A 22,504-nucleotide genomic window follows, 5' to 3' on the forward strand; every position below is an offset into this window, starting at 1 on the left:
CGCCCCCGCGCCCGCCCGCCCGCGCTGACCGCCGTGCTCTGCTTCCCCGCAGGTGGCGGCGGCATGCGGGTTGGACCCCAGTACCAGGCGGTGGTGCCCGACTTTGACCCCGGTGAGTAGCGGCCCCGGGCCCCGCGACCCGAGGGGGCGGGGGCCCTCGGACAACTTTTCTTTTTGTGTGTGTTCGCCCTGCCGTCCGCGGGGAGAACAGCAGGGCGAGAACCAGGAGGGAAGCAACCCGAGCGTGGTCCGCCAGCGCGCCTCGGCACCCCGGGGAGGGAGGCCCAAGCCGCCCCCGGTCGGGTCGCTGCCGCGGGCCTGCTGCGCCCCCGGTGAGCGGGGGCGGCGTCGGCGCGGCCGCACCTGGCCTGGGGGGCTCCCGCGGGCCCGGGATTCCGGGCCCGGCTGCGCCCCGGCCGGGGGGTCGGGTGGCAACGCCGGAGAGTTAGCGTGTTGCGAGCGCCCGGGACTTGGGACGTCCACACACCGGTCTCTGTCCTGCCAAATGTCGCGGCACTTGCCTTTCCCTCCTCCTGCCGGACCCCCGGGCTTCTGCTCGCCCCTGACTCCCCTCCCAGCCTGAGGGAGTAGAAAAGCGACCCCCCAAAATCAGTTAAGTGTGCTTCCCAGAGGGCGCCTGCCTGGGGAAGAGAGGCTTGCTCGTGGCAGTTTGATTTTAGGACCTATTTGTAAATGTCCATGTGTTTCCTTTTTTGTTTTGTTTTCCTTGAAGGAAGGGGTTGTGAAAGAATAGAACCTTCAGAGGCTTTAGCCTAAGGAATGCTTTCCATCTCCGAGAAATCCCTACACCCTAGAATGGAACATTTACTTTCCTTGCTGCTGTTCTGCGTGGAAGCAAATTTAAAGTGGTACCAGAAAAAAATCTAATCAGACAAAGGAATTCGTCAGATTTTAATGCGTGAGATTCTAGCCCGTCTCCGTATGAGACTGTTCTTTAAAGATTGTTGGCATAGAAGATGTTTGAAAGGACATGGGTTTTATTTAACAAATAAAATTCAAAAGAGAATCCTGCAGAACTGGAGTTAACAGGCTTTCTGGTTGGAGGGCTTTAGAGCTGGAGGGTATCTATGTAGGTTATACCACTAGTTTATTTGAGAAAATAAATGCATAAATGCTTTTCCTTGGAAACAAGACTGCAGAAAATTGCAAGGATCTAGTCCTTGAAAAAGGAGATTGCTCTTAAGCTGTTATTAAGGTACTAAACTCTGGGTGTTCTTTGAAGTGAAAATACACAGGGATCCCTGAGTGAGCTTTTGGGCACTCTGGAAATAAATGACCTTGCCTGTATTTGCCTTCTAAATTTTAGTCTGTTGATTTAAATCTCTTAAATTCATGTAGTCTAACATCCAGGTTTGTATTGCTTTTAAATTCGTGTTAGTGTTTTTGATAGTTTCCCCTTCCCCCACATCTTCCTTTTTTGGTAGTGACTTCTCATTTACAAGAGTGACAGGATAGGACTGGGAGACCAGGCTTTTTCTCTCGTATGCATGCCTTCTCCATTCCTAGGTTGGCCACCAGGGGAAGCATACTGTTTTTTGGTTACAGTTGACCCTATCTTCATTTTGTAGGTCAAGTCCATCTTTGTTTTAATACACAGAACATAAAGCAAAGGTTGTCACCAAGTTTTTACACATATTAAAAAAACCCGACTTGTATAGATCTTTTAGTTTTAGTAAGTTGGTCAATTTTTAGTACATTTTAGTTGGGTTTCAAAAGCTTTAGTTAAATCCGTTGGATGTGACTAAGGAAAAGGGCATATTTGATGGCAGCAACAGGAATTAGATTTCTGACTTTCTTCTAAATATGGATGTCTACCTCTGCATTGTTAGTAATGAGATTGACTTCTTTGGGTTTGTTCTCTTTGAAACAGCAGCTGTAGTAGGATCATATTTTGAGCTGCCCTTGTATTTTTGATGGAATAGGTACAAACATAAAAATGCTAGAGACCTGCCATTCTAAAAAGTAAAACACTGTAAATGTTCTGCATAGTCTTACTGCCAGTTGATTGGGGCTTGGTATTAGTATTTATGCATTTCCTATTTTGTGTCGTTTTAATCTGGAAAGGAATGTAACTGGCAAATAATTTTAGCCCTGTTTCGCCAGTCTGAGCAGTGAGACACGTTCATAGATGTGGCTGAAAATTCTGGGACTTTATTGTTTCCTAGTGATTTTTTTTTTTAAGGTGTGTTATTACATAGAACTTAATATCTAAGGAAGAGGAGACTTCCATTTCAGAATAGAAATGGTACACTATGTTTGTTGCACGGAAAAAAAATTTTTTTTAGGTCTTTAGACTGAAAGGTTCTTTCAGCAAGTACAAGCTAGGAATAATACAGAATTGCAATTATGATTGTTAGTGCTAGTTGTTTCTCCCTGCCTGAGTTCTGAATGCATTTTTTTTTTTTTTTTTATCCAGAATTTGAACAAGTGAATGTGAAACTCCTCAGGAAGCCTTTTTTTTCTTTTTTGAAAAAACCATCTCTGGTAAAGATGTGTGAGTGGAAGAAGTTGATTTTAATTTTTTTTTTAAGTCAGATTTTATTTATCTGTGGTATCCCAACTTGACCGTATTTAGCTTTAAAAGCAAATGGTTGAAACTAGTAACACCTGACATGCCCTGTATAGTCCAAGAAAGATGCACTTCTGTCATCCCTTACAGATAGTGAATGAAATGAATGGAGCACTGTAGCCCTAAAATGCTGAATCAGTTCTTCTGATCGGATGAAGACCCAGACTAGGTTTGTGGACTATGGGTGTAACTTGGCAATTAAAAAAGATAGAAAAAGTTTTATCGATTAGTTTTAAAAACAAATATGTAGTTCTACGTCTTTGACTTAGGCTTTGTTCCCGCGTGTGATGTCCAGACTGTCTTTCCATACCCAATGATGTAGCATATGTTGAGTTGTCATTGGTTTCTTTTAGAATTTAGTAATCATAGAATAGAGTAAGAGGGAGGAATGCTTATTCTATCCTACCTCTGGTTAGTTATTTCCTACACTTGCAAAGCATAATTTAATTTGAAATGAGTAGTGTTTTTCTGTATAAAGATGTGAATGTTTCCATGATCTTACCAGTAAGCATGCAAAGGAAGGAATCTGTAGCCCGTATTTTTATAGCCTATATATTTCTATCATTGTTTGGTACTCTTCCTCTTTGTTGTCTTCTAGCTGGAGAAACACAGTGACAGGATGTTAAGGTTGACTCAAGTTCTTTGTTTTCTGAAGCATGGGTTATTATGTCAACTTTTATCCTGGTTTGGTTTTCAGTATCACAGTTTACTCATACTAAAATTGAGACTTACAGAAGAGGAAATTGTTAATGGTAAATACTTTTGAGATAATGGTCCTTTAAGAAAGCAACCTATATTTGGAACATTAAATCCAATTTAATGAGATTTGAACATTTGGGTTGACATTGGCTCAACTGTCACTTCAAAGTTGATTTCTATTAGTAAAATGTGTTCTGCTTTAATGTGGAATAATTTTACTGAACAGAGGGTCTTGACCTGCTTTTCATTTCTTTTTACTGGAGGTTCTGTGTTCTTCTTTGAGCACATTATTTTCTATGCTTCAGTTTCATTGTAAAAATCAATTTTACAAATATTCTAAAATTCACAAGTTATGGTGAATGTTTTGTGATTTAAACAAACTTTGAGGCAGTGTTCACCCAGATGAAAGGTTAGGGTAATGATGAGTCCTGTGCGATCAGCTTTGTCAGTAGTGTGGTATGGAGACACCTAGAACTGGTTGTTAGGAGATTGAATGCCCTAGCTCTGTGACTAAGCAGGTGCTAAAGGTAGAGCTGGTAGTTTTATCCCCAGGAACCTCAGCTTCCTCTGTCATAAATTTGTTTCAGTAATACTCCATGATTATGTCAGTTATAGTCCTCTTTGTAATTTTTTTTTAAGATTTATTTATTTGAGAGAGCACAAGAGCGGGGCGGTGGGGAGGGCAGAGAGAGAGAAGCAGACTGCCCGCTGAGCATGGAGTCCAAGAGTGGAGCCCAAGGACCCTGAGATCACAACCTGAGCCAAAACCAAGAGTCAGCCTTAACCGACTGTGCCACCCAGGCATCCCCTTTGTAATTTCATGTTCCTTTCAGAAGCAGTGTAGAATAGGTTGAGAGAGCCTGGGCTGTGAGAATCCTCAAACTGGGTTCGGGTCCTGGCAGTGCCTCTTGCCAGTTGTGTGTGTTGACCCCGGACAAGTTACTTCACTTTTGTCTTCATCTGTAAAACAGATAAAAGAACTTCTTAACTTATACATGTAAAATGCCTAGCACAGTGCCTGGCACACAGAGTGCTAAGTAAACATCTTTTGTTATCTTTATTCTAATTATCATTTGTGTAACTTAAGATGCCAAGTAGTGGTCCTTGCATCACTTGCTTTACTGATTGGGAAGACTGGATTATAATGAAGCCATTGATTTGAACGTAAGTCATGCACTGAGATATTTGAAAATGATTGCTCTTAAGTCACATGTACTTGCTGCAGTTTAGGTATATACCCTTTCCTGGAAGACGGAGAAGGATTCCAAAACATTTATAGAGCAGAAAAGAATACTGAGGACCAGAGAGCATAGTAAATCTCTTCAGATCAAGTTTCTAGCTAGTAGTAAAGAAACCTTGAGTCCATCCCTGGGCCAGGGGAAGTACACATTAACTAGGTTCTGAGTCAGGGAGTTTTTGCTCTAAACTTTGAGGTTCTTGTTTTTGAGAGTTAATGCTTTCAAGGTGGGGTTCTACCACACTGCTCCCTTCCACGGATGATGACTGTGATTCAAAGGTTAGATGGTTGAGACTCATCAGAACATAGTTGTTTTAAAATCAGTGTTAAGGGCACCTGGGTGGCTCAGTCCGTTAAGCATCTGACTTTGGCTCAAGTTATGATCTCGGTCCTGGGATGGAGTCCCCACAACAGGCTCCCTGCTCGTGCTCTGTTTCTCTCTTTCTCAAGTAAATAAATAAAATCTTTAAAAAAAAAAATAGAATCAATGTTAATTTGTACTGAAGAAATTTAGACTTACTTTTATTTATTTATTTATTTATTTATTTATTTATTTATTTATTTATTTATTTTAAAAAAGATTTTATTTATTTATTTGACACAGAGACAGCCAGCCAGCGAAAGAGGGAACACAGGCAGGGGGAGTGGGAGAGGAAGAAGCAGGCTCCCAGCAGAGGAGCCTGATGTGGGGCTCAATCCCAGGACTCTGGGATCACGCCCTGAGCCGAAGGCAGATGCTTAACGACTGAGCCACCCAGGCGCCCCTAGACTTACTTTTAGAAAGTCATTTTCCTTGGCATTATAAGGTTCTGTGGGGGCAATTCAGTTGAAAAAATCTTAAATCCTTGGAGATAAAACATCAAAGTTCTATCCAAGTTACTGTATTTTCCCAGGTTGTCTTTTTATATTTTCTTCTCTGCTACATAGATTGTTGTAATCAATTTATGGTTTAGCCCTCACTTTCTTCTGAGTCTTTCTTCAGAGGTTCCGTGATAATGTAAAAAGAAATAGGCTTCTATATGTCCCTTACTCTAATGGAAAACAGTGATCTTTGCTAAGGTGTGTGTAAGTTTGTACTTATATTAAAAACAGAACTTGAAATCACTTTCTGGGAGAGGACATCTCTGTAGCAGTGTAGTAGAAGCCTGAATAAGGTAGAGATTGGGATTGAATGCTGACTGATTCAATGATTTGGACTGAGTTAATTCCTCCCACAGCTTTAAATAGCAATTGTGGAAAGTATCTGTGACCCTAGAAATGATAGGGTTATAGTTGCAATATAACAGTGTCTTGTGTTTTGGGTTTTGAATGTTTTATTAATACAACTTATCTAATGTCTAGTTGAGTTTTATGGTTTCTGTGTTGATTTTTATTATTTATGGATTTTTAAAAAGATTTTCTAAAAGTAATCTCTATATCCAACATGGGTCACAAACTTACAATGCAGAGATCAAGAGGCACATGCCCCACAACTGAGCCAGCCAGACCCCCCTTGTTGATTTTTTAAAACAGAATATTTTAAAGTTGGTTTAAGGTGGCAAAAAGTGTTCTTCTAAAATGTTTGAGAGAAATATTTTAGAATGACATTAAAATGTCATTTATTTATTTTTAAGATTTTGTTTATTTGAGAGAGAGCGTGTGTGCACGAAGAGGCGGGTAGGGGGGCAGAGGGAGAGGGAGAGGTCTCCTCACTGAGCAGGGAGCCCAACGTGGGGCTCTATCCTAGGACCCCAAGATCATGACCTGAGCCAAAGGCAGACACTTAACCTACTGAGCCCCCCAGGCACCTCTTAGGCTCTCCTTAACATCTCATTTAAATGACATTTTAATGGGGTGCCTGGGTGTCCCCTCCCCCCGCCCCGCTTGGATATGTGTGCTCACTCTCTCTCAAATCTTTCTTTCTTTCTTCCTTTCTTTCTTTCTTTCTTTTTCTTTTCTTTTCTTTTCTTTTCTTTTCTTTTCTTTTCTTTTTTCTTTTTGTAAAGATTTTATTTATTTATTTGACACAGAGAGAGAGAGACAGCCAGCGAGAGAGGGAACACAGGCAGGGGGAGTGCGAGAGGAAGAAGCAGGCTCATAGCGGAGGAGCCTGATGTGGGGCTCGATCCCAGAGCACTAGGATCACGCCCTGAGCCAAAGGCAGACGCTTAACGACTGAGCCACCCAGGCGCCCCTCAAATAAATCTTTACAAAAAATAAATGAGGGATGCCTGAGTGGCTCAGTTGGTTAAGCCTCTGCCTTTGGCTCAGGCCATGATCCCAGAGTCCTGGGATTGAGTCCCACATCGGGACTCCTTGTCAGCAGGGAGCCTGCTTCTCCCTCTCCCTCTGCCTGCTCCTCCCCTTGCTTGTGCTCTTTCTCTCTGACAAATAAATAAGTAAATACATAAAAATAAATGAGATGTTAACAGTAAGTCCTAAAACTCCTATTTTTTCAAATTAGTCAAGTTCTTTAAAGATGTGGACCTTAATGAAAATTGAACACTAGTCATAATTTTTGAAGTTTCTAGATGAGGGAAAATTGTAATGCCCATCTAATCAAATTTTCCTATGTCTTAGATGAGGAAAGTAAGAGCTAGAGAGGTAAAATGACTTACGTTTGTCTGTCTTTCAATATCTAATCATTAAAAGTGTCACAAGGTTAACTTGAGGCCATATGAGCCCAAACTTCGAACTTGGATTATTTTAGATGTTGTAGAGTCTTGTTACTAGGTACAGTAATTGGGAACGATAATATGTGTTCAGAATTTTAGAATGAGAAGTTAGAGTTTTAAACTTTTAAAAACTGAAGTGATTGGATAATTATTATGCCTAATTTGAATTGTAATGATAGTTACTTAAAAAAAGTACACATTCAGATGGAACAGCAAGTAATACGTGTACCCACTGTGATTAATATTTAATATTAGGCTGTATTTGTGTCAGGTGCAGCTGAAGGCTAATTCTCTCACTTCCTCCACTAATTTAAAGTTGATTTTTGTTATTCCTGTGATAGTTCATTTGCATCCTCTGAGAAGCAGATGCCAAGACAGGATTAGATGTGCATGAGCTTCATAGGGGTAAATGCCTGTGAAGGATAAAGAGGAGAGGAAGGTTAGGTGGCAAAAGCCTTCAAACTGGATGTCGGTGTGACACCCCTGAAGGAAAACAGAAGGCAGGATGATTTGTGGTTGGATCCAGGAGCCTAAGGTGCAGCTTAGAGAAAGTCTCAGCCAGAGCAGATTGTTTGTTAGAGGAGTCCATTGGGCAGGAGTGGCCCTGCTCTAGAATGCTTGCTGTCTTCAGTCATTGGCCTGGCGCTGGTATGAATGCTGCAGTGGATCCCAAAGGTGCCAGGCGGATGGGACTGCCAGCTAATTAAACATCTCTCAGCACTTTCTCTCTTGAAGGGAAATCTGAGTGCCATGCTCTCAAGACCTTCAGAATTCCCATGCATGTTTTTGTATTTTAATACATACTTAAGTATGATAAACAATATGTTTTGTTATGTCGAAGTCTTTTTGTAAATGAAATTATCTTGTATGTTCATTTGCTTTGATGCTTTCCAAACAAGTACATGTCCACTAACAAGGCAGAGGAGTTCGATTTCACCCAATCTTCACTATACTGTTAGATTAACTTTTTGCAGTGCTATCCTTTTGTGGTTCATGTTGGCATCTTTTCTTTTCTTTCTTTCTTTTTTTAAAGATTTTATTTATTTGAGAGAGCACCTAAGTATGCAAGTGAGGGGGGGTGAGGGAGAGGAAGAGGCCAGACTCCCTGCTGAGCAGGGAGCCCCATGTGGGGCTCGATCCTAGGACCCTGAGATCAAGACCTGAGCCTAAGGCAGACGCTTAACCGACTGAGCCACCCAGGCGTCCCTGTTGTCATTTTTCTAATTACTGGTGAGGTTAAATGTCTTTTTATATGTTTTTTGACTGCTTGGATTCCTCCTATGAATATGCCCTTTGCTGTTTTTCTGTAGGGTGTTGGTCTTATTGATTTGTGTGAGTTCTTTATATATTCGGATACTAATCCTTTGTTAGGGTTGCATATATAGAGTTTTTGTTTTCTCTTTAGTGGGGGGGGTGTTGATTTTGATTAGGTTTCTTTGATTAGGAAGGAATAAAAATAATATCGCTGATTGGACATATTTCTGCTTAAAGACTGCCCTTGGAATGTAGCCCCTGTAACATTTATCACTGGGATCCTTGATTTGTGAGATGAATGTTACTGAGAACTGACATCTTTTGTTTTATTTTGTTTCAGTGTTAGTCGTTTTGGTATACTAAACTATTAACTGATTGGCCCGCATTACAGTGCCAGATGACTTGGAAAGCTCTGACTTAATTTCTGTCCAGCATGTAGCTAAAGCAGCATGTTAGAGGTTAAAGTTAATGGCTTTAGTTCCTGTAATGGTTTGTTAGTTTCTTAAAAATGGTTAAGGTGTTAAATTCATCTGTCTGATGGATTTGCCACTGGTTATAAGGCAATGGGTAAGTGTGTGGATGGGGAGGTAAAACTTATCATCACTAACAGAAAACCTTCAAAGAATGATCTATCAATGCCAGGTCAAGGTGCGTTTACTATGTTCCCGTCTGGTTTGAATACTTTATATCTTTATATCTATTAAATAATTTAACACGAGTCACAACAGTCGCATAAGGTAAAGTTGTTATCCCCATTTTCCAGATGAGGAAACAAAGGCTTACTGTTCTGGTTTAACCTAATAACTTGCCCACAAGGTAGCACATTCTAAGATGACATTAGTTGTAAGATGTGCCATTATTTTACATATCACCGAAAAAGGAAAAACTCCAAGATACCATTAACTGTTAAGTTGCAGTTAGATTTCAATCTAATATATTTCAGGGAGAGTCAGCCAGAAATCCTCTTTAAGAAAAAACACTTAAGGGGCGCCTGGGTGGCACAGCGGTTAAGCGTCTGCCTTCGGCTCAGGGCGTGATCCCAGCGTTATGGGATCAAGCCCCACATCAGGCTCTTCTGCTATGAGCCTGCTTCTTCCTTTCCCACTCCCCCTGCTTGTGTTCCCTCTCTCGCTGGCTGTCTCTATCTCTGTCGAATAAATAAATAAAAAAAAAATCTTAAAAAAAAAAAAAAGAAAAAACACTTAAATAGGAGTAGTGCTTTATTGGATCAATTGATTAGTTGTTTCCATGTACTTCCAGGTGTTCTGAAGTTTTAGGTTTAGGATTGCAGAGCCTGCTTCATGTCCAGTTATATTCCTCTTCTTTCTGGCAGTGAAGACACAGGTTGGTTTGGTCAGTGGGTGCAAATTGGAGTGGGTTTGCTTTATTCCTGCGTGTATGTTGAAATAGTCGTCTTCAGAGCTTAAAACACAATTATAGGGTTTTTTTGAGGGGAAAGATTTCTTTTTTTTTTTTTTTTTTTTTAAAGATTTTATTTATTTATTCGACAGAGACAGACACAGCCAGTGAGAGAGGGAACACAAGCAGGGGGAGTGGGAGAGGAAGAAGCAGGCTCATAGTGGAAGAGCCCTGATGTGGGGCTCGATCCCAGAACGCCGGGATCACGCCCTGAGCTGAAGGCAGGCGCTTAACCGCTGTGCCACCCAGGCGCCCCGAGGGGAAAGATTTCTTATGATTGTATGATTTAAGGTTATAATGGATAGTGTTATGTTGGCTACCCTTTAGTTTAACAGATAGGAGTATAATATTTAAATACTGTTTATCCCATCCTCCTCCCTTGCTCCCGTCTGTTTTTCTTTCTCTTTTCCTTTTTTTTTTTTTTAAGATTTTATTTATTTATTTGACAGAGAGAGAGAGAGAGAGGGAGAAAGCACACTCGGGGAGCATCAGGCAGAAGAAGAGGGAGAAGCAGGATCCCTGCTGAGCAGGGAGCCGGATGTGGGACTTGATCCCCGCACCCTGGGATCATGACCTCAGCCCAAGGCAGAAGACGCCTAACTGACTGAGCCATCCAGGCGCCCCTTCTGTCCATTTTTCTGTAGGTTCACATTGAACTTGAGCTGTGGAGTGACTTTAAGAAACATGTCTTGAATAAGGTGTGAAATGTTAAAATATCTGAGAGTAATTTATTTTAATTAATTAATTTTTGAGAGAGTATTTTTAAAAACCCTTGATTTTACCTATACCAGCTATCTGGTTAGTATTGTTCAGCAACTAAGTTCCCTTTCTTGCATATTATTCCCATCCTCCTTCCCCTATCCAAAACCCCCTGCACCAAACTAACCCTGCCCTCCATTCCAAAGTATATATTTCTTGCTGCTATTAGTTAATTTTGTTCTATTTTTCAGAGATCAGAGTATAAAGAAAATTGCAAGCCCTTTTCTGATTGACTCAAATGTGGGCTGTGCCATGTTTGATTTTATCATAGTGTAATTTAACTAAGGACCAAATTACCTAAGGACTAATCGTCTGTGCAGAACCTCAGGGCTTCCTTTGTACTTAAACTGAGGCTACTTAAGTAGTCTTTGCTCCTAAAGTTTGGCTGTGGTATCCTTCTTTTCCAGTTTCACCTATTGGCTAGGAAACACTACCTGATGGCTTGTGTCTAAAATTTTGAGGTTAGCTAAACATTAATATTTACCTGAACTTAAGACATTTCTGTGTTGTTTTACACACGTACTCACATGCACTCTCTCTCTCACTGAAGGTTACGTTCCTTTTTTGCCTCTGGTGGCTTGGAAGTTTTTGGACTTGGGGTTTGTTCTGCTTTCAAATTTAGCATGGACACAGGGAGACCAGGATAGTAGAAAGAGTAGAGTAAGAAATTAGTTTGGTTTTAATACTGTCAAGTTTTCTGGGAGCTAGTGGTGCCAAGTATTTCTGCTTTTATAGAGTGCAGTAGCATAGTTTTTTGAGTCACTGATTCAGGTTTAATATTTTAAGGCTCATTTGCTAACTTGTCACAGAAGAATGTGGTTCTGAGCCATGTGCTTGGTTTGGCTGACTTTCCGTGAATGGGCATTTTGTAATGGACATTTAATAACTAAGCATCAAGCTCAATTATTTAAGAAGAGAAAACCCAAGGAAAAATGGACTTTTAAGTTGCTGGTAAAAGCTGATTTTCCCCATTTTCTGTGCTTTTCTTACAGTGAATTTGTATAAATTAGAGATGCACATCTTAGATACATTAAAATTTTTTTCTCAAGGTGAGATTCATCTAACAAAGTTAACCATTTTAAAGTGAACAATTTATTAGCATTTAGTACATTCATTAGTACATTGTGCAACTACCACCCTGTCTAGTTCCAAAACATTTTCATCCCCCTAAAAGGAAATCTCATCCCCATTAGTGGTTGCTTTCCACTCCCCACTGTCCTAGCCCCTAGTACATTGGTGATAGTATACAGAGAGTATCATGAGACATGGCACAGCAGGGTCACCGAATCCTTCTTGGGAGGATATTAGGGGAATTGAAGGAACCAGCAAGGTTTAGGTGATAATGATCCTTTCAGCCAAGCTTTCAAAAATAGTTTTTTGGGGGCTCCTGACTGGCTTAGTCAGTGGAGCATGTGACTCTTGATCTCGGGGTCGTGAGTTCGAGTTAAGTAGAACCTTAAAAAAAAAAAAGCTTTTCAGTGTTGATGGTTTTATGGTGCTTATTAATTTTAAAATTAATATTATATATAAGCTATAAATATTGAAAATAATTTGAAAATTTTAATCCTAAAAATTTCAATCCAGATTTTCTTATTGTCTTGAGCTGTGTTGTCCAACAATGTGACCACTACTATATAAAAATATTTAAATTTAAATTTATTAAAATTAAACAAGGGGCTTCTGGCCAGCTCAGTCAGTAAAGCGTGTGACTCTTGATCTCGGGGTCATGAGTTCCAGCTCCACATTGGGAGTAGAGATAATTCAAAACAAAACTAAACTAAACAAAAAATTCAGTTCTGTCACACTAGCCACATTTCAAGTGCTCTGTAGCTCTTTGTAGTTACTGGTTACCATATTGGACAGTGCAGAATAGAACATTTCTATTATTGCAGAAAGTTCTGTGGGGGGGGGGTGCCTGTGCGGCTCGGTCGTTAAGCGTCTGCCTTCGGCTCAGGGCGTGTTCCCAGGGTCCTGGGATCAAGCCCTGCATCAGGCTCCCTGCTCCACTGGGAGCCTGCTTCTTCCTCTCCCACTCCTCCTGCTTGTGTTCCCTCTCTCGCTGTCTCTCTCTCTGTCAAATAAATAAATAAAATCTTAAAAAAAAAAATAAGTTCTATGGGGCAGCACTGATCTAGAGATTCTGATAACTTGAAAGTTTTCTTGTTTTCAAGTTTTGTAATTCAGAAGTTTTGCCTCTTTAATCAAGGTGCATGGTGAAATAGGATTTTGGTGCAACTGCTAAATATTATGATGGCTGTATACTGAAGTCTTCTAGTGGGATATTTGTTTAAATAGTGCTGTTAAGGTATTCATAATGAGGCTTCTTGAAAGCAAGTAGAAATGGAAAGCTTAGGAGAGCTTTGTTTTTTGAGGTGGTTATTTAGTACCTAATTAAACCAGAATGATGATTAAGATGTATGGCTATAGTGAAGATAAACGTAGGACTTAAAAAATTGACAGTATGAAGTCTCAGCCTTGTCTTCAAAGATTAGGTTTCTAAAAACAGCCTTATTGAGGTATAATTGACATAAACGATACATATTTAAAGTGTACAATTACACATATGATAGGCTGATTGAAGTCCCGCTGCTTACTGATGCTGTGGTTAGTCTTTTTTTGTTTCATTTTGAATACTTTCTGTTGCTATGTCTTTAAGTTTACTATTCATTTGCAATGCAAAATCTACCCTCAATCCCATTGTTCATTTCAGGCATTATGGGTTTCATACCTAGAAGTTTGATTTGGGTCTTTTTAAAAAAATATATTTCATTGGGCAGCCTGGGTGGCTCAGTTGGTTGAGTGTCCTACTCTTGATTTTTGGCTCAGGTCATGATCTCTGGGTTGTGGGATCGAGCCCTGTGTCAGGTTCCTTATGCAGCATGGAGTCTGCTTGTCCCTCTCCCTCTGCTCCTCTCTCTGCTTGCATTCTTCCTCTCTATAAAATAAGTAAATAAGTAAAAATCTTAAAAAGTATGTATAAAATATTATATATATATTTAAAGATTTTATTTATTTATTGGACTGAGAGAGACACAGTGAGAGAGAGAACACCAGCAGGGAGAGTGGGAGAGGGAGAAGCAGGTCCCCCGCGGAGCAGGGAGTCCAAGGCGGGGCTCAATCCCAGGACCCTGGGATCACGCCCTGAGCCGAAGGAAGACACTTAACGACTGAGCCACCCAGGCGCCCCATATATATTTCTTTTTTTTTAAAAGATTTTATTTATTTATTTTGAGGGAGAGAGAGCCGGGGGGAGGGGCAGAGGGAGAGGGAGAGAGAGAATCTCAAGCAGACTCCGCACTGAGCGTGGACCCTGACGTGTGGGGCTTGAACTCAGAATCCTGAGATCATGACGTGAGCTGAAATCAAGAGGACGCTTAACTGACTGAGCCACCCAGGTACACACACACACACACACACACACACACACACACACACACATATATATTTCATGTTTCTGCTTAGCATAGTCAGTCTTTAATATCTTAGACACATTGAAATACAGTTATGATTGTTTTAATGCTTTTGTCTACTAATTCTATCATTTGCATCATTTCTGGGTTGGTTTTGATTGATTTTTCTCCTCATTATGGGTTGCCTTTTCCTGCTTCTTTGCTTGTCTGGTAGTTTTTGTTTGGATGCCAGACATTATGTATTTTACTTTGATGGATGCTGGATATTTTTGTATTCCTATAAATATTCTTGAGCTTTTTTCTGGGACATGGTTAAGTTCCTTAGAAATAGCCTGTTCATTTCAGATCATTTAAATTTTAAGCTTTGGTAGGCAGCATCAGAGCAGCATTTCCTCTAGGGCTAATTATTTCCCACTACTGAGTCGAAACTCTTCTGAGTACTCTACCCAGTAACCCATGAATTCTGAGGTTTTCTACTCTGGCTTTTGGGAACAGGCACTCTTCTTGGCCCTGTGTGAACTTCATGGATTGTTCCCTTTTATTGTTTTGAGTGGTTCTTCATCCAGAAACCTCAAGTATTTTCTTCATAGGAATGTGCTGATGTGCTCCTCAGTACTCTTCTGAATACTCCTGGGGGACCCTTTGCAGATCTCTGGCATCCCAGTTCTGTGCAGCCGTCTCTCTCTTCTGATATTCTTCCCTACAAACTGCCTTGGCTTCTTGAACTCAACTTGTCCCCTCAACCCAGAAAGATTGTTTCCAAGTCCCCATCCCCATGCTGTCAGTTGGAAACTCTCTTCAGACAATAAACTGGGGCAGTTGTAGCATTTACTTCATTTCTCATCTCTCAGGGCTCACTGTACTTTGTTGCTAGGTGTCCATTGTCTTGAAAACTGTTGCTTCATATATTTGTCCAGGTTTTAGTTGTTTGAGACAACAGGGTAAATCTGGTTCATGTTACTCCACCTTGGCTGGAAGCAAAAGGCTAGATTTTTAAAAATTTTAATTATTTTATTTTTTTTAGATTTTTTTTTAAAGCTAAGCAGAGGGTTTAGAGGAGCTGGCTCAGTCAGAGGAGCATACAACTCTTGGTCTTGGGCTCGTGAGTTCAAGCCCCGCGTTGGTTATAGAGATTGCTTAAGTAAATAAACTTAAAAAAAGGTAAGCAGAGGGGCGCCTGGGTGGCACAGCGGTTAAGCGTCTGCCTTCAGCTCAGGGCGTGATCCCAGCTTAATGGGATCGAGCCCCACATCAGGCTCTTCTGCTATGAGCCTGCTTCTTCCTCTCCCTCCCCCTGCTTGTGTTCCCTCTCTCGCTGGCTGTCTCTCTCTGTCAAATAAATAAATAAAATCTTAAAAAAAAAAAAAAAAGGTAAGCAGAGGAATTGGTTATATTTCTTTTTTTTTTTTTTTTTTTTTTTTTTTTAAGTCTTACTTATTTAATCTGTACACCCCATGTGGGGCTCAGACTCACTACTCAGAGATGAAGAGCCACATGCTCTCCTGACTGAGCCAGGCAGGCACCCTGTTACATTTCCTTTTTGTTTAGAAAACATTAATACTTGTTTTATATATTGTCTTTTGCTCCTAACCTATTTGGTTTCTTCTTGAAGTTGTTATGGCTTTTAAACTTTGAAATTTGGGTTTTATGTTTATGAAAACGTTCTGTAAATAGAATAATAATGCTTTTAGAAACCATAATGCCAAATTTTGTGTTTTTATATAGTCATTATTCATTTCAGTGTTTGTAATGAAGTGCTTCCTCTGATCTACCTGCTCATTGAAATTTGATGGGAAGATGGTTTTTTTAAATTCACCATTCTTTAAAAAGTAAATTATTTAAAACTTACTACTTCTAATGTATTTTGAGAAAAGTATGATTTAGGAAATATCTCATTCTTGGACTGTCTTGGACTTCCATCTTGCTGGAATGTAGTAAAATGAATATGGTATTCCTTTCGAAACACCGAATTTTTTTTTGTTTTCTAGTCATTTTCAGCTAGATGTCTTGGAGATTTTTGAACATCTGGTGCATTCAAATGCCATATATTGCTACTAAACTAAATTAGAGTTTTATGGATCAGCTCATGAACTATCATTTTGAGTAGCCGCTTGGTGTTCTGCTTGCTTGGCAGCAGGTCAGTTGCCATGGCGTTGCCATTTTTGTACAGCATTGTTAATGGTGCTGAGAAGTTGGGGGGTAGAGATGCAGGCCCCTTACCCTGTTAAAGTAGCTTATAAACTGGGTTAGCTGAACTTTTATGTAGCTTTGCATATTAAGTTTCTAGGCAATGGTTAAAGAGTTTTATTGCTATAAAAAATTTTAAAACCACACTTCCTGCCTTGTTAAGAACAAGTAGCAATAGCAAAGTGAAAGTGTTGATACCACTGACTTGAAGTGTACGTTCTACAAACTTTCATGCAGTTGAGACAAAGCTTATAATCATTAGGCATTCTAAAAGCATGCAGCTTTTACCTCAGATGTATTCATTGGTTGGCTGTGTTTAATTGTGAAGGGAAAAAACCAAGAACATGTATAAAATTGGAATTACACTGTGGAAAAGTAAGGTGAGATGTGATTAGGTGTATTTTAGTTTCTAGCTTTTTAGGAACATGATTATGACCCTTTGGGCACGTCTGTTGCCTTTCTTTCACGCATTCCACTTTTGTACATGTTTTTAGGAATTCATTATGTGTAAATGTGGTGGACTCCTTATACTTTTGCTGACCTAAGAACACAAAATTTTTCTGTTAGAGGTTATTACACATATTTCCCTAAATATTAGTAACTTTGCTTTTTTTTTTTTTTGCTAATGAAAAATTTAAATGTAGAAAAATAGAATATTAATGAATCCTGTATGTCTAGCAAGCAGATTTAATAAATTTTAAGATTTTTGTCATATTTTGTTAATTAGAAAGTTTTTATGGCTGAAGTTTAGTAAATTTGCTTTTAAGTAGTATTTGCACATTACAGAATATAAAGTTGTATTATACGACTTAATTATTTATTGGATGTCTTATTTTCCATGGTCATAAAATGCCTAGTCTGGTTTGATAAATGCCATGTCATAGGGGCATACCTGTGTTCTGAGAGCCTGCGGGTCAGTGGGACAAGGTGACATGGTTGAAATGGGGTGTGGAAGGGGAGGCTTTCCTGAGGTGACCTGTAAGGTGGGTATGGAAGGGCAGATGAAGAAACGATGCTCCAGGCTGAGTGAGCCATGTATTTACATAGAGTCCTATGGGTAGAGAGGGCTTGACATTTTTGAGGAATCATGAGTAGTTTGATATAATTAAAACTCAGGAAAGTAATCAGGAAGGTGTTGGAAGGTGAGACAGGAGATGTAGGTACATACTAAATCACAAGGGCCTCTGGGTGCCTGGGTGGCTCTTTCGGTTAAGCATCTGACTTCGGCTCAGGTCGTGATCTTGGGGTCCTGGGATCGAGCCTCACATCAGGCTCCCCAGTCGATGGGGAGTCTGCTTCTCCCACTCCCCCTCTCCCACCTGGTGCTCTCTCTCTTGCTCTCTCTCTCTCTCTCTCTAATAAATAAAGTCTTGAAAAAAAAAAAAAAACAACCAGCCCCCCCCCCCCAAAAAACACAAGGGCCTGTGTGCTAAGCTGAGGAATTTATTTCATTTTTAAATAATAGCTTTGCTAAGATGTAATTCACATACCATAAAATTCAGTCTTTTAAACTGCAATTCAGTGGGTTATCATATAGTCAGAGTTGTGCAACCATTACCACTATCTTAATTTGATTTTCATTACCCCAAAAGAAACCCTGTGCTTATTAGCAGTCATTCCCTATTTGGAATTTATTTTAAATGTTTTTAAATGATTTTCAACAATCATTCAAGACACAAGTCTCTTTGATATGCATAAAAATAATACACTTTCCTTAATGTTTGTTTGTATTATGGAAGCAGTAATGTAGTATTTTTGTGGAATAATGCATGTTGTGTTGACCATGCATCTTATTTTTTATTTTATTTTTAGAGCGGGAGGTGGGGAGGGGTAGAGGGAGGGGGAAAGAATCTCAAGCAGACTCCATGCCCAGCACAGAACCTGGCTTGGAGATTGATCCCACAACACTGATATCATGACCTGAGCGGAAATCAAGAGTCAGGCACTTAATTGACTGAGCCACCCAGGTGCCCCTAACCATGCATTTTAAAACCAGACTACTCCATTTTGTTTTTTGTTTTTTGTTTTTTTTGTTTTTTTTTTTTTTTAAAGATTTTATTTATTTATTTGTCAGAGATAGAGACAGCCAGGGAGAGAGGGAACACAAGCAGGGGGAGTGGGAGAGGAAGAAGCAGGCTCATAGCGGAGGAGCCTGATGTGGGGGCTCGATCCCATAACGCCGGGATCACGCCCTGAGCCGAAGGCAGATGCTTAACCGCTGTGCCACCCAGGCGCCCCTGGACTACTCCATTTTGGAGAATCTTTGTTCTTCAGTGAGTAACACTGGAGAATTTTAAGCCAGAGAGTGGTGTGAATGTAATTGCAGTTTGGAAAGATCATTGGTGGTTGTGTTGAAGAGAGCTTGTAAGAATGGATTCACTGAAGGTAGAGAATACTAGTCATTGATTCAGAAACTTTTAAATGAGCGCCTAGTATTTTTCCAGATACTGTTCTAGGCTCTGTGAACAAACTAGACATTCTCAGCCCTCATGGTATTAAGTTCTAGTGAGGGGAAGGAAATGAAGATGGATTTGAAAGCTCTGAAACTGTTAGAGTAGACTTTGATGGTAGGTTGGATGTGGGGCACAAGGAGGCCACAATGACATCTGGATTTCTGGCTTAGGTGACTGGATGATTGATGATGCCATTTACTGAAATAGGAGCTGTAGGAGTTTCGAGATTGAGATGCCTGCACATAATAATTCAGGCAGCATTTATTGAAGTCATGGACTCTTTCTTCTCCTGTCTCTCCTCTAAGTTAGGTCCACCTTGTGTGTCTTCTGTGGGTACCTTGTTACTTACCTTTATTATGGCACTTCTCCATCTTTAGTTGCGAGCTTTTACGTCTTCTCTGCTGCTCATTAAAGGTGGGAACTGCCCCTATCATTTTTGGATCCCTCCTGCAGACCATTTATACTAATGTGTAGTATATAATTCTCATGGCCTTCACTGCTACTGTCCTCTTGTAAGCCATCATCATCCGTAACTCGAATCACTGCAGTAGCTTTCGATAAGTCTCCTGCTTCTGTATATTAAAATGTAAGTCAGTATGTTTCACTGTCATTTAGAACCTCACAGTGGCCCACATTTGACAGTGGCCTTATAAGACCTACTTAGTCTGGTCTTGCACTACTACTCTGACTTTATCTCCTTCCCTTCTTTCAGATCTTTGCTCAAATGTTACCATCTCAATGAGGCCTATCTTGACCTGCCTACCTACCTATCCATCTAGAAGCATATTATCTCTATAATATGACTTTCAGACAATCTAGCTACATATTGTATGATTCCACCTATATGACAGTTCTCGAAAAGGCAAAACTGTGGTGACAGTATAAAGATCAGTGGTTGCTAAGGGGTTAGAGTAGGAGCAGGGAAGACTAAGCAGAGCACAGAGGGTTTTTAGGGCAGTGAAACCACTCTGTATGATACAGTAATGATGCGAATACACACCAAAAGTGAACCCTCAGGTACACTATGAACTTTGTGTGATTATGATGTGTCGATGTAGGTTCATCTGTCAGTGTCCCACTCGGTGTGTGTGGGGGGGATGTTGATAATGGGGGAAGCTCTGCATGTGTGGGAGCAGGCATATGTGGGAAAGCTCTGTACTTTGCCCTCAATTCTGTTGTAAACCTAAAACTGCTTTAAAAGAAGTAGTCTTTAAATGTAAAAGCAGCAACAATATAAAATCTAACTGCAGAAGTATCCCATTAAATAAAATAAATATTCTTCAGTGGAATTAAATCTCCAGTAAACTATTTTTACTTTTTAATTTTTATTTATTTAATTTTTTAAAAAGATTTTTCATTTATTTGAGAGAGAGTGCATGCATGCAAGTGGGGAAAGGGGCAGAAGGAGAGAATCTCAAGCCGACTTCCCGCTGAGCGCAGAGCCCAATGTGGGGCTTGATCCCATGACCCATGAGATCATGATGAGATCATGATGTGAGCTTACACCAAGAGTCAGATGCTTGGGGCGCCTGGGTGGCAGAGCGGTTGAGCGTCTGCCTTCAGCTCAGGGCGTGATCCCGGCGTTATGGGATCGAGCCCCACGTCAGGCTCCTCTGCTGTGAGCCTGCTTCTTCCTCTCCCACTCCCGCTGCTTGTGTTCCCTCTCTCGCTGGCTGTCTCTATCTCTGTCTTATAAATAAATAAAAAATCTTTAAAAAAAATTGTTAAAAAAAAAAAAAAAAGAGTCAGATGCTTAACCGACTGAGCCACCCAGGCACCCCTCCAGTAAACTATTTTTATTTTTATTTTATTTTATTTTTATTTTTTTAAAGATTTTATTTATTTATTCGACAGAGATAGAGACAGCCAGCGAGAGAGGGAACACAAGCAGGGGGAGTGGGAGAGGAAGAAGCAGGCTCATAGCGGAGGAGCCTGATGTGGGGCTTGATCCCATAGCGCCAGGATCACGCCCTGAGCCGAAGGCAGACGCTTAACCGCTGTGCCACCCGGGCACCCCTCCAGTAAACTATTTTTAAACAGTTGGTTTGTTTCAGTCAGGATTCAGACATGAGCCACATGTTGCATTTTTTAAAAATAATGAAGTATTGAAGTATAATTGAAGTGTAATTGACACTCAATAAACTCATATTTAAAGTATACAGTTCGGTTAGTTTTGACATATTTGTACCCCTGTGAAGTTACATCACCACAATCAAGATACTGATTATATCTATCATTTCCAAAAGTTTCCTAAGGCCTCTTTGTCATTTTTCTTACCTGCCACTACTTCAAGCAACCACTGATCCTCTTTCTGTCATTATTGATCGGTTTGCATTTTCTAGAGTTTTACAGAAATGCGATCTTAAATTATGCACTGGTTTGACTTCTTTCATTCAGCATACTTATTTTGAGACTCATCCGCATTGCTGCATGTATCTATTGATTATTTCTTCTGTTCCTGAGTGGTATTACATTGTATGAATACGCCAAAATTTTTTTTAATCCGTTCACCTCTTGATGAACATCTGGGTTATTTCCATTGTTTGGCTATGACTAAACTACTCTGGATATTTGTGTACAAGTCTTGTGTGAGTATATATTCTCTTTTCTCCTGGGTAGAGTACTCAGGAATGGAATCATATAGTAGTTGTATGCTTGTTAATTTTTTAAGAAACTGAAAAAATTTTCAAAGTGGTTTTACAATTTTACATGCCACCAACAGTGTATAAGAATTCTAGTTGCTCCATAACCTTGCTAACACTTGGTGCGGTCAGTCTTTTTAGTTTTAGACATTCTAATGTGGTAGTGGTATCTGGTTTTACTTATGTTTTTCTGGTGACAAATGATACTGAGTTTTAGGTTTTTTTATATGCTTATTTGCCATCCCCATATCTTCTTTGGTGAAATCACTTCACTTCCCTTTCTAAGCTTCATGGCCTGGAAACTCTCTCAACACAGGAAGTTGGGACAGTTGGAAGGCTTATCTCATTTCCCATCTTCAGGGATCATTGTCCTTTTTTGCCTGATGCCCTGTGTCTGGAAGACCATTGTTTCATGTATTTTGTTTGTTCTTTAGGATGTTTCAGGGGTGAGGGTCAGTCTGGTCTCTGTTACTCCATCTTGGCCAAAAGCATACACAATGAATTTTAATATATAGATTTTCACCTTTTTTTGTTTTTCCTTGTAATTTAGTGGTGGAAAAACCACTAGATTGTCTGGTTGGGTTTCCCTCATGCTGCATCTGCTGACTGCATCCCCTTGCTGTTTTTATCATGTTTTTTCTCCTCGGTATTTTCTGTAAACTGGTAGTTAGATTTAGAAGGTTGATTGATTTTTGATTAAAATTATTTTTGTCAGGAATAATTCACAGGATTTTGACCATCCTATTTAAAATGGGAACTTTACTGCACTCCAGACCCCCTCATCTTGCTCTCCTATTTCTAATTTTAGTAGCACCTTCTAACATGCTGTAAATGTACATATTTGTTTAATGTCTGTTCTAAAATATAAACTCCATAGGGCGCCTGGGTGGCTCAGTCGGTTAAGCGTCTGCTTTCAGCTCAGGTCATGATCCCGGAGTCCCAGTATCGAGTCCCGCATTGGGCTCCCTGCTCAGCTGGGAGTCTGCTTCTCCCTCTGACTCTCCCCCCTCTTGTGCGCTCTTGCTCTAATAAATGAATAAAATCTTAAAAAAAAAATATAGGGGCGACTGGGTGGCTCAGTCGTTAAGCATCTGCCTTCGGTTCAGGGCGTGATTCCAGGGTCCTGGGATCGAGCCCCACATCTGGCTCCCTGCTCAGCGGGAAGCCTGCTTCTTCCTCTCCCACTCCCCCTGCGTGTGT

General features: G+C 40.3%; 1 protein-coding gene across 6 annotated transcripts in view; it reads left to right on the plus strand.

Annotated features, from left to right (window-relative positions):
- The first annotated feature begins 6 nt into the window (after positions 1-6).
- Positions 7-22,504, plus strand: part of RCOR1 (REST corepressor 1) — a 139,029-nt gene continuing 116,531 nt past the window's right edge. For 5 of the 6 annotated variants that reach the window (XR_004620459.1, XR_004620460.1, XR_004620462.1 and 2 more), the window contains exons 1-2: positions 49-112; positions 2,438-2,515. Coding sequence is in view for 2 of the 6 variants with exons in the window: in XM_034643134.1 (XP_034499025.1) it covers positions 64-112; positions 2,438-2,515 (127 nt within the window). In the remaining 4 variants the exon portion in view is untranslated. Of the gene's footprint in view, positions 113-2,437; positions 2,516-22,504 lie in introns of all 6 variants that reach the window. The other variant, XM_034643135.1, reaches the window with a different exon arrangement.

This window comes from Ailuropoda melanoleuca, chromosome 14, assembly GCF_002007445.2.
Source record: "Ailuropoda melanoleuca isolate Jingjing chromosome 14, ASM200744v2, whole genome shotgun sequence".
Lineage (NCBI taxonomy): Eukaryota > Metazoa > Chordata > Mammalia > Carnivora > Ursidae > Ailuropoda > Ailuropoda melanoleuca.